Source organism: Tympanuchus pallidicinctus, unplaced genomic scaffold (assembly GCF_026119805.1).
Source record: "Tympanuchus pallidicinctus isolate F22 unplaced genomic scaffold, pur_lepc_1.0 scaffold5, whole genome shotgun sequence".
In the NCBI taxonomy this organism is placed as follows: domain Eukaryota; kingdom Metazoa; phylum Chordata; class Aves; order Galliformes; family Phasianidae; genus Tympanuchus; species Tympanuchus pallidicinctus.
Genome location: NW_026294769.1, coordinates 43,162,178 through 43,176,949, shown reverse-complemented (window position 1 = coordinate 43,176,949; position 14,772 = coordinate 43,162,178). Strand labels below are relative to the sequence as shown.

Genomic DNA, 14,772 nt, shown 5'->3' with positions numbered 1-14,772 from the left:
AGTGATTACTTCACGTTTTGGGGGAGCAGTTACTGGATTAAACTTCTGCCTGATGTTCTGTTTCAAATGAGTATTTCAATGGGACTTAGGTGGTTGTCTAGTTTGGGGGTAGGTAGCTAGACCTGTATTAAGCTTGGATGGTTTTTATTTGTTTGCTTTTAAAACTTGTATTATTCTAAACAGCCTTCCTTACCAAAGTTATCTGCAAACAGAATGCCTTTTCCCATACCAGTGACTCAGTTTTTTAGTTAAAAAATATGCTCAGTAGTTTACTGTGTCAGAGAATGCTAGTGGATGTGATCTTTGGCCACTAATTCGTTTTGGTAAACTGACCCTGATAGAGGTCGTTGTGCTCTTTCTGTCTGCTCTCATTTGCTGCCCTTTTCCCAGGTGCTCATATGACCCCTTTGTGAACTACTCCAGGGAGTTACATTCTCAGAAGACTACCCTGAAAAGGGGCAAATAGTTCCCTGATGTAGTTTGCTATAGAGTCAGATTGAGCTTTAGACCATGGCTAGAGAGGAAATGAGGATGTAGCTGTGAAACTGCTGTCTGTGAGGCAGAATTCCAAGTTGCTTATCACCAGTATTAATTATTGGTAAGTAGGTCATTACTCCACACAAAATGATGCAGAATGAAGCCCTTGATTAAGATCTAGATTCAGACATTACTTAGCAGACATGTACCGTATGCCTTTTCTCTCTAGTGTCGTCTTAAAGGCTGAAATGAAATAATTTGCATACAGGCATGTAAAAAAATCATAGATTTTTTTGTTTCCCGTTTGTTTTACCAGCCCTACTGATCTGACATCTCTAGCCTTTTGTATTTGAAAAGTTCATTAGTAAAATCCTGTTTTTCTCCAAGAGCAAAATATAAGCCATCTGAGAAACACTCTAAACATCTTCTGTGAAGTTAATCAGAGAAATGTTCTTGTTGTCATAAGCTAATTAAAGAACAGATGACAATGCTGTATGTATATTGGAGAGAGAACTGTTTTGGCAAACGTGAGGTATAGAAGTTATGAATACTAAATCTCTTGTCTATTTAGACTTTATAATTTAGATTTCAGCAAATGTTCTAAATTTCCAGCTGTCTCCTTCAGCCATTGATGATACAGTAAAGCTTATCACATCTGTATAGACAGATTTGCCGGGTGGTTAAATCAGAGCAGTAGCACATGTTATGCAACCATCTAAGCACTCCAAAATTGAGTATATGTTTTAAGTGATGGATTTTCACCTTTTATGACAAAAGTCTGTTAGAAGTAACAGCATAAATGTAGTTACAAAGCATAGCATAATGACCTCTGGATGGTTCTTAATGGAGGAAAGTATTTCAGTTTTGCAATATTTCGCATTGGTTTTGGTTAATGAAAATTCACATAAAAGGAAGTGAGGAAAAAAGAAGAAAAAGTAATACTGCACTTCTGCGGTGTGCAGTAGGGAATTAAGTTCTGGATCAAGGAGTTCATCTGAATTTTCAAATAGTCTCCCAGGGGGATGTTTTGATGTGTGCAAGTTTTAAGTAGTTTATCAAGGTAGTGCTTTTGGAATTAGTAGCTTGAATGAATCCAAAACTCTGATGAATCATTTTCACTTGAAATTGTGTTGCTGCCTGCAGTGGCCGTTGATTCTGTCTTGCATCTGCGGTGTCTTGGGGTAATTATTGCTAAAATTATTCTTGATACCCTGTGGTTTCCTCTTCATAACGGCATGTAGTTATGACAGAATCCTTTGCATCTTCAGATCCCTTTTTCTGCATGTTGGAGGGGGAACTTAAGCCACAAGGACAACAACATGGGATTCTGCTGCCACAACATCGTGTAGTATACTTGCAGTCCCACACAAGGCATGAGGAAACAGTGGGCCTATATACAGCCTTTTACTGTCTTAGAGTAATTGTAGCTGAATTAATAAAATACGTTCCCTTATGCATTACTTTTTTCAACCTTTTTTTTAAACCACGATAAATGTGACTTACTGAAGTACATAGCTTTCTTTGCACACTGTGTGCTGCGAAGTTAAACATACCTGCTCTTGTCATAATTATTGGCTCTACTTTTATTCCTTGTTCTGTGAAGTGTTCATGTAGAACAGATTGGTTATCTAGGGAGTACCGAAACTCTAATAGACATTTAATTGATGTAACTTTGGGGATAGGGGTTTTTTTAGCTATCTCAAGTTGACGTTTTTGTTGTTTGGTGTGACAGAGTTGTTCTGTATGGAATGCTTGTCTGTATTACTTCTGTTTTTTCTCTGGTGTCTCTTATAACTTTTTCCTTTTCACAGAAGACAACTTCAAGGTTTTTTTTGAGTTGAGGGCTGAACTGAAGCTTCAGCAAAGTGTTGAAAATGTAACGTTTATTCTCTTCAAGTTCTAGCAGCTGTTAATGTGATTTCTATTTTGCATATGTTCCAGTTGGCGTGGACACCTTTCCTAGCTGCATTCAGTGTGGGTCTACAGGACTGTGATGACACAGAAGTTGCATCTCTTTGTTTGGAGGGTATACGGTGTGCTATCAGGATTGCTTGTATTTTCAATATACAGGTAAAATAATAAACGTTAAAATTAAGCTTGAGACAATGCTTTAAGTAGCAGCATAGTTTTAGTGCTGTTCTATAAGTTCTTGTTGCTAAAGCTGTACACTGTAATTCCCAGAGGCAGCTCACTTGTGCGTTTACAACAGTCTTACACCAGCTGATGTTTAAGGATTTCTTCCAACAGAAATCTTTGTATTATATTTGACTGAGAGTGTTTAAAGTAACATCTTCCCTGTTGTTTTGTGATAAATGCTGTCATGCTGATGGACTGAATTTTTTGTTTGCTTGTAAGCAGTGTACTTTTTTTCAGCTTTTTACTAGTGTGGGTGATATTATGTAAAATAACAGCTTTCTAGGCTTTTTTGTAAGTAAAATAATATTTCTGTGAACTGTGCTTGAATACTGTTCTCAAACACAGAGACAAAATAGTAAATTGAGATTTTAATAATTGGGTACTATTTTAACCTTAATGACAATGGAAATGTTTTTCCTGACATAAATGCATAAAAATGTATTTTGCATTAAGTGCAGTGCCAAGAGTTCCAGACTTTATGTCTCTAGAAGACAGTAATTCTGATTAAATGTGAGGTTTGTTTTTGGTTGGCTGGTTTTGGTTTTTGCTTTTCATTTTAGAATCATGGGTAGTAAACATACTGAATGATGGACTAGTGTGCCATAAGCCTCTGTAGGGATAAATGAAGACAGGAGTAATCCAAATTCATCTATTATTTCTTGTTCACAATTAAAAATGAAAACAACAATCCCCTCCAACTCCCTCCTTTCCCTCCCCGCCAAAAAAAAGGAACATGTAAGGCTAACTTAAATACAAACTGTTGAAATGTGATAAGATAATAAACTCTTATGTTTATTCTTTCACTCTGATAGAACAAATTAGTTAACTTTTTAGAATTAATGTGGTTAGGCACATTGAGAGTTTTCATACAGCTACTTGGTCTGGTGGTTGTGACCCTTCACATAGCAGGGGAGTTGAAACAAGATGATCACTGTGGTCCTTTTCAACCCAGGCCATTCTGTGATTCCTCCCTGTCTTTTTCACTTCATCTATTTCTTTTTTTGTTCTGAACTGAACAGACATGAATTTGATTAACAGAGCCTACCTTGAAGCTTACAGCTATGCGTGAAATTTACTTCCCTGTTATTTTTGTTTGCAAACATGAAACTGCTGCAAATATTGGTTTCAGCATGTGCAAAGGTTTGCTCCCTGTCCTGCAGTGATCTGTCCTTACTGGGGAGGGCAAGAACAAGTTTGCTTCAAAATCCCAATGTTCCAAGAACGTAGCAGAAGCAGTTGTACCTTTTCATTGGTTTGGTACAAACTGTACTGAACTAAAGGTGTTTCAAAAGAAACACTTCTCATTTGCTGGAACTTAATGTTTTCTGTTTATTTCAATTCAGAACTGACGTTTCTAGTTTTCTTTGGAAATTCTGTTGTGTTATTGTTTAAGCAGTTTAGCTGGTTTGTTGATGACTTCAGTACAGTACAGGATGTGGTTCCATTACACAAGGTCCTGATGAGGTGAAAACATTGTCTGACTTCAGGTGCCAGAGAGTTGTGGTGGTTTGAAGGAGTCTCGCAAATCTGTGCTTCTGCTAACTTAAGGGTCCTTACTGTTGGAAGCAGATTTTTCTTGTGCTCTTGATTGGTACTGCTGAATAAACATATAGAAGTTCAGAGCAGAGTCTCAACAGTTAACCATTACTTTACATGCCCAAAGAGGCAATGAAGGGAGCCAGACGCTTTGTTTTAATTGTGTAAGCACACAATAGAGTTTAAGCTGAGCATGTTCACCTCTGACAGCAGTAAAAAGGTTCTGTTTTCATCACTTATACTGTTAACCTCAGCCTGTCACATTCTCGGTTTTTTCCTTAAGTAGCTGGGACAGGATGTTCGTATAAAGGATATGTGCAGTTCACTTACCTCATCTCTTTTAATTTCTGTTTGAAATTAATAGATGCATGGCTTAGTTTTTCTCTTTTAATTCGATGGCTTAGAAAAAGGATCAGAAAAGGAAGGGATAAATGTATAGAACAGAGTGGGAAGGTAGAGATAAAAATACTATTTATCAGAAGATAGTTTGTAGACTCCAAAACTTACTCACTTACTACCACACTACTTCCACTTTTAGGCCTGTACTTCATTTGCTGTGCCTTAACCAGCATGCTCTGTTATAGTAGTTGGGGCTGAATGGGACAGCTGCATGACTATGAGAATTCAATTCTTGTATTGCTGCCCTCTGTTGTGGTATTCCTGCTCCCTCTATAAATCATAGAATTGCAACCTACAAGATGACCTACAAGATCATCTAGTCCAACAATCCTCCCACTACCATTGCTACCACAGGCTACTAAGCCATATCTCATAGTTACTCATGTTCTGGGATTTATTTTTTTTTTTTTATGTATTATTATTTTGTGCTGAACGATTTTCGATTTTTAAATAGTCTTAGGCATTCAGTTAAATATCTTTCATAGTTGTCATTTGTTTCTTTGATTTGCAGCCATTTCACTTTATCAACTTTGGAGATCTTACATGACAGAAGAGTAAAATATGTTAGAGAGCTCAGATGTAATCCCCCTTCTAGATTTGTGACAGGTTGATATAAGACTGAGGTCTCTCCTTTGGTGTTAATAGCACCCTATACTTAGAAATCAGATACCTATGTGTGGAATGCTCCCTTTTGTGCCCCTTTGATGGATTTCATCTGCATAGATTATAGGTCTGTTGCTGTTTACCCAACTGTAACAGTCATCTCACATGCTTTTGAGGTGTCCAAAGTGTGTAGCATAAATCAAATATTTTTTTGAACAATTCTGCAGAATTGGCAAAAAGATGCTTTATAGATGTGTTATTTAGACTCCGTTGCAAAAAAAGAAAGAAAAAAAAATTGTAAAAGTTGGGAGAATCTGCTAAGGCAGCATTTTGAGAAAAGGTCCAGGTGCAGTGAAAGAATACTAAAAGCTTAGCTAAGAAGCTGTGTTTCTTCTGTAACAGCATCCTGTTTCAGGGTTGTAAAAATAGTCATGTAACAAACAGACTTAGAAAGCTAATAACCTTTGTGTCCTGTGTGTTCTGTGCTGTCACACATTATACTTCATGCTCCCGAGTAGAGGGATCCTGACTTTATCCTTTGGCTTACTACAGAAGAATTGGTGAGACTTTTGTTCTGTAAAATGCATCAGAAATTCAGTTTAAGAAAGAAAAAGGTAAATGGTGTAGTTGTTAAAATTACATATTGTACTGAAAACAGGAAACTGAGAAAATGCAAAGCAAATCTTTTTTCTCTCCTTTGTAGCTTGAAAGAGATGCCTACGTCCAAGCATTAGCAAGATTTACATTACTTACAGTGAGTTCTGGTATTACTGAAATGAAGCAGAAGAATATTGACACAATTAAAACTCTCATCACAGTGGCTCATACAGATGGAAACTATTTAGGAAATTCTTGGCATGAGGTACCAAAGTTAATGTTTTTGAGCTATAAGAGTGCTTACTGAGTTTGAATGTACTTGTGTGCTCAGTTGTGCATAAACACAGTTTTCTATATTAAAGTGTCACATATGTACTTTCACACATACATTACATAGAATTGCTTATTCTGTAGCCAGCTGAAGTAGCAAAAGATGTCCAACTCTGAAAAAAAAATTGCAAGAGACTAATGCTGTAGTATTCAAATTACTTCTCATTTTATATTGAAGAGCAAGAATACTTGTCTGGCCTTGAACACTTGGGGGAGGCGGGGGAGGGAGATTAATTTATAAACATCTGCCCTAAGGTTTTTGTTTTTACTGTTTTAAACTACTTTCTGTTGCTAACCAACTTCTTTTCTCTCTGTACTAGATTCTGAAATGCATCAGTCAGCTTGAGCTGGCCCAGCTAATAGGAACTGGAGTAAAACCTCGTTACATCTCAGGGACAGTGCGTGGCAGGGAAGGTTCTTTTACAGGAACAAAAGACCAGGCACCTGATGAATTTGTGGGGCTAGGGCTGGGTAAGTAATGCAGATACTAAGTACTTCATGTGCAGGCACGCATTAGTTTGCACCTTGCTTTCATTATTGGTGTCTGTCAAGATTCAAAGATCTGAGTGTGAGTGGTCCTTCTGAAATGATGTCTACATGGTGTATCTTATGCTTTGAGTAGGCATCTCTGGAATATTTGGTTTGTTCTGTGAATCATTATCGTTGGGATGAGAAAGTAAGAAATGTAAAGAAATTACACTTTATTTTTCTTAAAATATAGCTGATAAAGTAAGAATGTACTGCTGATAGTATGACCAGATTAAATAATAATCCAGAGTTAACACACTAAGTATTGTACCATGTATGACTAAAGGTGTAGGGTATCGAAATATCAAGGCTGTGTAACTCCATTAGACTGTTAGAAATGTTCCATTTCAAGATGTTGCTAGGTTTCTCCTGCTTTGTGAGTGACTTTACCTACAGTACAGCAAAACCTTTGTGTTTCCTCAAGCTTTATTGTTCTTGCAGTGTTCTTTCCGAGCAGTAATGATCGTTTTACTAGTTACCTTGACTTCAGCCCTCAGCTCATCCTCATCTAGCTTTGTGTCTTCCTCCTGTAGTTCTTACTCTGCAGTCAGTGCTTTTCTTTCCATCGTGCTCTGCCTTGGCCTGCCTCACCTTGCCAAGATTTGCTGAAGGGAAACCTTATCCCTGGAAATCACTGCATCTGCCAACATCTCATATACTGTGCTTCTCTCTGCCCTCATCACATGCATCTTGCACCTTAGTTTTCCCTGATGACCTATCCAGCTTTGCTTTTTCCAAGCACTGAGAGTATTTCTACATTGCAGTGACAGGCCCTTAAAAATTTTAAGTCCTAACAGCTCAAGAATGTAAACTGTAGTCAGGTGTCTCTAAATCATACTTGCCAGTCATTGGTGTAGATCCAGCTCATAAATTTTTTTTTTCTCCTTTTGTTGACTACATTTCTAAGGAACATAACATATGCCCAAATGCATAAAAACATTTCTGCCCAAATTGAATTTCTGGAATACTTATTACTGTACACATATGGAAATTTAACTATTTTCTCTTAATATAATTTTAATCTTATTGGAAGATGTTTAACTCACTCGAATTCAGTTTTCATACACTAAGTGACTATGTTCTGACAGGGCCCCTTCTTGACTTCTCTGTTTTTTTACTCTTCTTCACACATTGTGTTACAGATTGTTTTTTTTTTTCTGTGGTGACTTTTGGGAATGCTGCTTTCTAGCCATCTATCCATAAAACTATACTTCTGTGAAGAACCCATAATGTATATGCCCATGAATATAGCCATACATTTTACAGGCAAGTAATTGTTTAATTAATGAAGGTGCAGCCTGATGTCACATAAGTCTCATCTTTCAAACCTGTGTCCAGAATCTGGTGTAGGTATGCAGCAGCTTTCACTCTTACTGCTGAAGTAGAGGTGTCTATCTAAAAGCAAAACAAAAGGCTCATTTACTGCATGAAAAGCCATTCAGCTGTGTACTCTTGCAGCACCTACTTTTCAATGTCTTCATCACTCTTCCTGCTAGGAACCTTTTCAGTTTTGCTTGAAAATTCACAGGGTTCTAGTGTTGTTAAAGTAAAGAAATAGCCAATTATTTTTTTGTTTCCTTGATAGGAATGGAGTTAAAACTTGGAGTTTTAACTGAAAAGTTCAGCTTTCGTTGTCTCTAATTTCTATTTGCAAAGTTGTAAGACAGCAGTGAGTAAGTTGTAGCCTGAGTGTGGCTTTTAGGTAACTGAAAGTCCTCCACGGGCAATGTGAGTTTAAGGAATTCATTTTTCATAAAGTAAAATTATGTAAGTGACTGTTTCCTTGTAAAAGTTCTCATAAATGCTGGAATAGAAATGCATATTAAAAAAAAAAATCAGCTGCCTGTGGAAGCTTTACAGCATTGGTCATAAATCCTCTGGTAATAACAAGTTTTTATGTAAACTGGCAGAATTGGTTAGGATTGTTTGACTTTGAAATACCTCTCCCAGTTCACCTCATACAGAGCAGTGCATTTCTTAGCTGCCATGTTACTTGTATTCAAGCCAATTGAGCTTGGCAATTGATCTGTATGCTTAAAATAAAAATTCTAATCAAATCCAACAGTAGTACAAGTTGCTGAAATACTAGAATAAGGTTGTGTATATGCGTGCCTGCTGAAAAGTTATTCGAAGTCTTAGAAAAATTTTTCAAATAGCCCTATTGAGCTGGATCTGATGGCCATCATCACAAGCCTCCTCCATCTGCGGAGCACAGCAAGACTAAATGGCAGGCTTTTGAGAGACAGTCTGAAATGCAGAAACTTCTCTGTCCCTGTAAAGCTGAAAACAGAATCACTTCTCTTTGAATCTTCTATTTTCTTTACCTTTCTGATAGGCTCCTTAAGAGGAAAAGCTTGCATATAGTGTAGGTAAAACTACCCAGTGTGATTGTAAGATTGTTGTCGTTTTTTTTCCTGATGCTGGGGAGCTCACAAGTTACAGGAAACCTGAGAAACTTACTCGCTGAAGTTAGCATTTTAATATGAGCTTTTCCAGGTGCTGTTTACAGTTTCTATCTCCCGGAGTTGTTTCTTTTTTCCTCACTGTTGTTGGGTGATAATTTTGCTGTACTTGAGATGGAGTTTTGATGGGAGTTCTTCTCTGTGAATGATTAGAAGGAAACCTGTCAGGATGGATTTACTTGCTTGCGGTTCTTAGAGTGAGAAATGTTCACCTTTGTCCAGTGTTCTCTGTCCTAGTTTTTCTTTCCAGTAACAGAATAACCACGGATCTATTTAAAGATGGAGAGAAAAAAGTGGTTCTTGTGCTTCTGAATTATTTTTTTCTTGTTTATATTTATCTAAAAGTTCAAAATGGGGACTGTTTAATGTCATTCATGAGCTTGTATATGTATAGAGAATCTTCGGAATATTATGCAATAGTTCACTCTTGATGGGAAAGTAATAATATACTTACTGTGAATTAGAAATAATGACACTGTAGTGACATGACTTTTCCTTTCTTCCCTGCCCTTTCTTTGTTGTCTGTCATCCACTTCCACATCTTGTTTACTGCAGTTGGTGGAAACGTGGATTGGAAGCAGATAGCAAGTATTCAAGAGTCCATTGGTGAAACTAGCTCCCAAAGTGTTGTTGTTGCTGTAGACAGGTACTGTATTACATTTATTCTTGCCATCTCAAGATTCCTTTTTTTTTTAAAACTTGATTCAGTAGTCTGATGATAGGAAGTTATTAATTTACCATGAGTTTGCCATGGAAGGCGCTACAAAGATATTACCATGTAAGGGTGCTTTGGGGTTTTGCACTTCTGTCTTAAAAAGAGCAGATTTTTTTTTTTGCAAGAAGGAATAAAGATCAGACAAAAAGTCTGTTTTACTGATGTGAAATTATTACTGGTCATTTGCAGAATGGAGGCTGCTGCACCATCTGGTGAATTTTGATTTGCTAAATGTTGTAACAAATAGCAAATCTTATTTTGCCTTTGTACAGGGAGCATTACTGATAGACAAATCCCTTCCCTCTTAAATGTGGTACCGATTTCTTGCTTTTCTCCAGAGTAGGTAGGTGCTGTCTGTTATTATCAACACTGTTATTTCAGTGTTGCCTTCTTTTAATCATATTTATATTAACTGATTTGATAAGACCTCGTACACATCATCAGAATTCCAATCTGAACTGAGGTCTTAATGGATCTATCTGTGTCAGCTTATAAGAAATCAGAAAGTATCATTTTCTAAATGGTTGTCAAAATTGACAATCCTGGAGCAAAGCGGTGTTCCGAAGGCTTGCAGGCTTTCTGTGATTGAGTATAGCAACAAGATCGATGTCAGTTCAGTGAAAGTTGCCTTGCAGTAAAATAGCATTGAGCTACCTGGAGGGGCTTAATGTCAAACACATAACAGCTCTTTAGGTTTGCTGTGTTTCTCCACACTTCATAATGAAAAGTGTTTCAAGTATCTATTTGTCATGGCAAGTAGGAATCATGCACTCTGGAGAAGGCTGCTTTATCCATTTGAAGGAGGCCTCCATAGTTTATAAAGCTGCTGATGTTATTCATCTGTCATTGTCAGGGAGCAGATAGAATTTGAAACAGTGCTCACTGCCCATGTATTGTGTGGAGTAATTTTTAAAAATTAGAAATAATTGAAGTACTTCTGTTTTTATTTTCACAGCTCAATGTTTTCTCACAGTTTTTAATATTGAATAGATAACATTAGATGGTTATAAAGGCTTGAGTACGTGGTTAATAGATACTTTCTTAAGACATTGTAATAAAGTCTTAAACTTTACTTTACAGAATATTTACAGGATCTACAAGATTGGATGGAAATGCTATCGGTAGGTTTTATATTTCATTTTTATTTGTTTCCCTGCAAACTGCAAAGCATCTTTGTGATAAACCTTGGAACAATGCTATATTAATATCTGTGCTCATTTAACAGTGGATTTTGTTCGTTGGCTTTGTGCTGTGTCTATGGACGAACTGCTGTCTGCTACTCACCCTCGAATGTTCAGCCTGCAAAAGATAGTAGAGATTTCTTACTACAACATGGGTCGGATTAGGCTACAGTGGTCTAGAATCTGGGAAGTTATTGGAGATCATTTTAATAAGGTATTCTCTGTTAATTGTTATGCTGCTTGATTTATTAATACAAATTTTATTTAGAGATATACTGAAAGCATTCTCATCTGAATTATATTGATTTTGTGTCATTTGCCATAAGTAGTTTAAAATATCAAAAAATGTAAAGCTTGAAAAATGTGTAAAGCAAAGGGGCACAGGATAATAAAATGCAAAAGCAGGGGCACAAATTAAATTATATATAATGATTTGAGTCTTGAACTAGCTTCTTCTAGTTCTGTGGCCTGTGTGCTTGGGAGTTTTATGAGGCTTGGGATTGATCAGAGGCTGTTTTCTACTCAAATCTACAAAAGTAGATTTGAAGATTTACACGTTTTCAATACAGCTTGTAGAAGTCTTCGTACACAGCTTGTTTATTTTGAGAAAGTTTAAATGCTAGTTATATGTAATGTTGGAATTGGTTAGGAATGAATGAATTACATTAATGATTGTGTTTTACAGAATTGGCTACTGTTTAACTTTGTTAATTTTCCAGTACTGCTCGCTTGTCCATGATCAAATGTAAAGGCATGCTGAATCCATAAGAATTCTGATCCCAGCTTACTTTAATTACTACTCTGTGTTGTCAGGTTGGCTGCAATCCCAATGAAGATGTAGCTATTTTTGCAGTTGACTCATTAAGACAGTTATCAATGAAGTTCTTAGAAAAAGGAGAACTTGCGAATTTCCGATTTCAGAAGGACTTCTTAAGACCATTTGAACATATAATGAAGAGAAACAGGTAATGACCTACAATTAACTCAGTCTCTTGGGATGAGAAGCACCAACTTTTGCAGTTAATGTTTCAGGTTGCCTTCGTAAAATCAGTTGCTGAAGAATAATAGTATCCTATTCTATGATTCTATGATCCTAATTGATTAATTTAGTTTAAACAATTACTGTTCATCCTCTTCATTCAGGTCCCCTACCATTAGAGACATGGTTGTTCGGTGCATTGCGCAGATGGTGAATTCCCAAGCTGCCAACATCCGTTCTGGTTGGAAGAATATTTTTTCAGTTTTTCATTTGGCTGCCTCAGATCAGGATGAAAGTATAGTGGAACTTGCATTCCAGACTACAGGACACATTGTCAGTGAGTATTGATGGTGATCAAACATCATGAAACGGGCTGTGACGCTGCAGGCTGAGGAGCTTTGTTTCTCTGTTAGTTCTACACTCTACGTAGTAAAAGCTCAGTGGATGTTTCAGGAAACCATGTTATATGTTATGTACTGTACAAACAATCCTCTGGTAAAATGCTTTCTGCTGTAATTCAGTCAGGTCATTGTCATCTGTCTTCCCCTTAGGTCTTACGAAGCATTTGACTGCTTGCAGTCTTCTGTAATAAAACCAGTCAAGCCTTAGATTATTTTCTTTGATATGTACTTTTTCATTTTAGTGTAGCAAAATGTATTTTTTCCAGGGGAAGAAAGACGTAGCAACTAACTGTGCAGTCATTTTACTGTTACGTTGACTGCTTATCTTTCTCATTGTTTCTGAATTGTGTTTGTGTGCAGCTCTGCTGAGATAGATAGAACTGCTGGGTTTTGTTTTTTTTTCCATTCTGGTCTAGAGCTCAGACTTCAAATGCCAAAAGGGCTCTCTTATTCTCTGTCAGCACCTGTAAATTCCTAAAACATTTTCAGCATTTTATTCTGAACGTTCCATTCTTTCAAAATTCCTTCTATTTAAAAATCAAGACCAAAGGACCATACTGCTGAGGGAAAATGAATCACATTGCTTTAGGTGGCCCTGTGAAGCTCTAGTCACAGACCTATAATGCTTTCAAAGTGATTATTTTTGTTGAGCATTGATGTTTTAGTTTTGTTCAGTAATCAAGCCTTTCACAACATCAGTCAATGAACCAACCTCTTGTGACTTCTCTTACAGTTAGTTCATGCTAGAATTAGTAGATTTTTGAAACATTACCTTTTTCTTCTGTTCACACTTTTTTTTGCCAGCAATTGTGTTTGAAAAACACTTCCCAGCAACCATAGATTCTTTCCAGGATGCAGTAAAGTGCTTGTCTGAATTTGCCTGCAATGCAGCATTTCCAGATACCAGCATGGAAGCCATCCGCCTCATCCGCCACTGTGCAAAATACGTATCTGATAGACCTCAGGTAAAATCTGTATTCATGAAATTGGGCTTTTTAATGAACAGTGTTTTAATAAAGTGAAAATGCTAATCTTATTGGCTTTGCTTCAAGTTTCAGAGATTAGTTAGAAACATACTTTATTCAGAAGGAACGGGAGTATAAAATGCCATTTGTTTTAAAGTTATCAGCAAATTTCTTTTCTCTCTGTCTTGCCTCCCATCTTCCTAGTTCATCTGTTGATGGAGACGAACGTAGCTCAGGATCTGCTTTGCACTGAGAAATGTTAGTGTATAATGACATAAGCAAAAATGATTGATCTACTTATATTTTGGTAGATCCTTACTTTCAGTGCTGTCTTGACATAACAGAACTCAGAGCAAACAGCATGCAAAACCTAATGATTGAATCGTTTAGTTTATTTTTGAGTTTTCATAGTATACTAAGCATTACTTCAAAAACCAGTTCACTTTCTCACTCACCTGAGGTACCAAGCTATTATATTAATGCAGTAGTATTAGCCCAGTATTAGTATAGTAGAGCTTGTTGTTTCTAGTCCATTTTGTATTTTGTTTGTGAAGAATTGCACTGGCTCCGTATAACACTGTGTTTGCTTCTAAAGGCCTTCAAGGAATATACAAGTGATGATATGAATGTAGCTCCTGAAGACAGAGTGTGGGTGAGAGGATGGTTCCCAATTCTGTTTGAATTATCCTGTATCATCAATAGATGCAAATTAGATGTAAGAACCAGGTAACAATCAGTGTTTGTAATTCAAATTCTAGAAGGCTTATTTTACACTTTAAAAACAGAAACAACTCTCTTAATAAATGTAACTAGCATAAAATGTCTCGTGGATTTAATATGTGGTATCACAATGGGAAGAGCAGACTTTTTAAAAACACCTTTTAAGTAGATGCTGGAATGTAGAAATTCTGTCTTCACATGTGAAGTGTTATATTCAAGCACATCTGCAGTGTTTGCTTACGATGAGTAACTATAAAATCTTGAAGATTAGAAATAGGTATATTATTAACAGTTGATTTATCACTGAACTCATAAATTATTTAAAACAGGCCAGTTCAGTGTTTACCATTAGATGATGTGGAGACAGTTTATGCATAGAACATAGTAGTATGTAAAACTCAAATTTAACTTTGCTAATATATAACAATCAAACAGTATTTTGATGTGGAAGGTCAACTATCAGTAGGCCTTTTTTTCTTTTTACATGAGATGTTCTGTTGGATTAATATCCAAATCTGTATTTTTTCTAGTAGCGATACTGATCCTCTTCTTTTCTGTAGTAAGTTTAAATGTAGGACTTAGTAAGCTTAGTAATGTTACATTCTATGAAATATGCTAGTTACACATTCCATCTTATTATTTGTCATGGTTGACCTGGGTAGACCTCGTATCACGTTTCTGATGGTTTTTGATTAAAGGAAATGTAAAATGCTCCATGCAATGACTAGATTTTGTGTTAGTGG

At 36.5% G+C, this 14,772-nt stretch overlaps 1 protein-coding gene across 1 annotated transcript in view; it reads left to right on the top strand.

The window, feature by feature from the left end:
* The window catches only part of ARFGEF1 (ADP ribosylation factor guanine nucleotide exchange factor 1), an 83,519-nt gene that overhangs the window by 56,613 nt on the left and 12,134 nt on the right, over positions 1-14,772 (top strand). The window contains exons 20-29 of the mRNA XM_052704866.1: positions 2,419-2,547; positions 5,855-6,013; positions 6,399-6,549; positions 9,624-9,714; positions 10,864-10,904; positions 11,009-11,178; positions 11,778-11,929; positions 12,108-12,280; positions 13,149-13,309; positions 13,905-14,035. Of these exons, the coding sequence (XP_052560826.1) occupies positions 2,419-2,547; positions 5,855-6,013; positions 6,399-6,549; positions 9,624-9,714; positions 10,864-10,904; positions 11,009-11,178; positions 11,778-11,929; positions 12,108-12,280; positions 13,149-13,309; positions 13,905-14,035 (1,358 nt within the window). The remainder of the gene's footprint in view (positions 1-2,418; positions 2,548-5,854; positions 6,014-6,398; positions 6,550-9,623; positions 9,715-10,863; positions 10,905-11,008; positions 11,179-11,777; positions 11,930-12,107; positions 12,281-13,148; positions 13,310-13,904; positions 14,036-14,772) is intronic.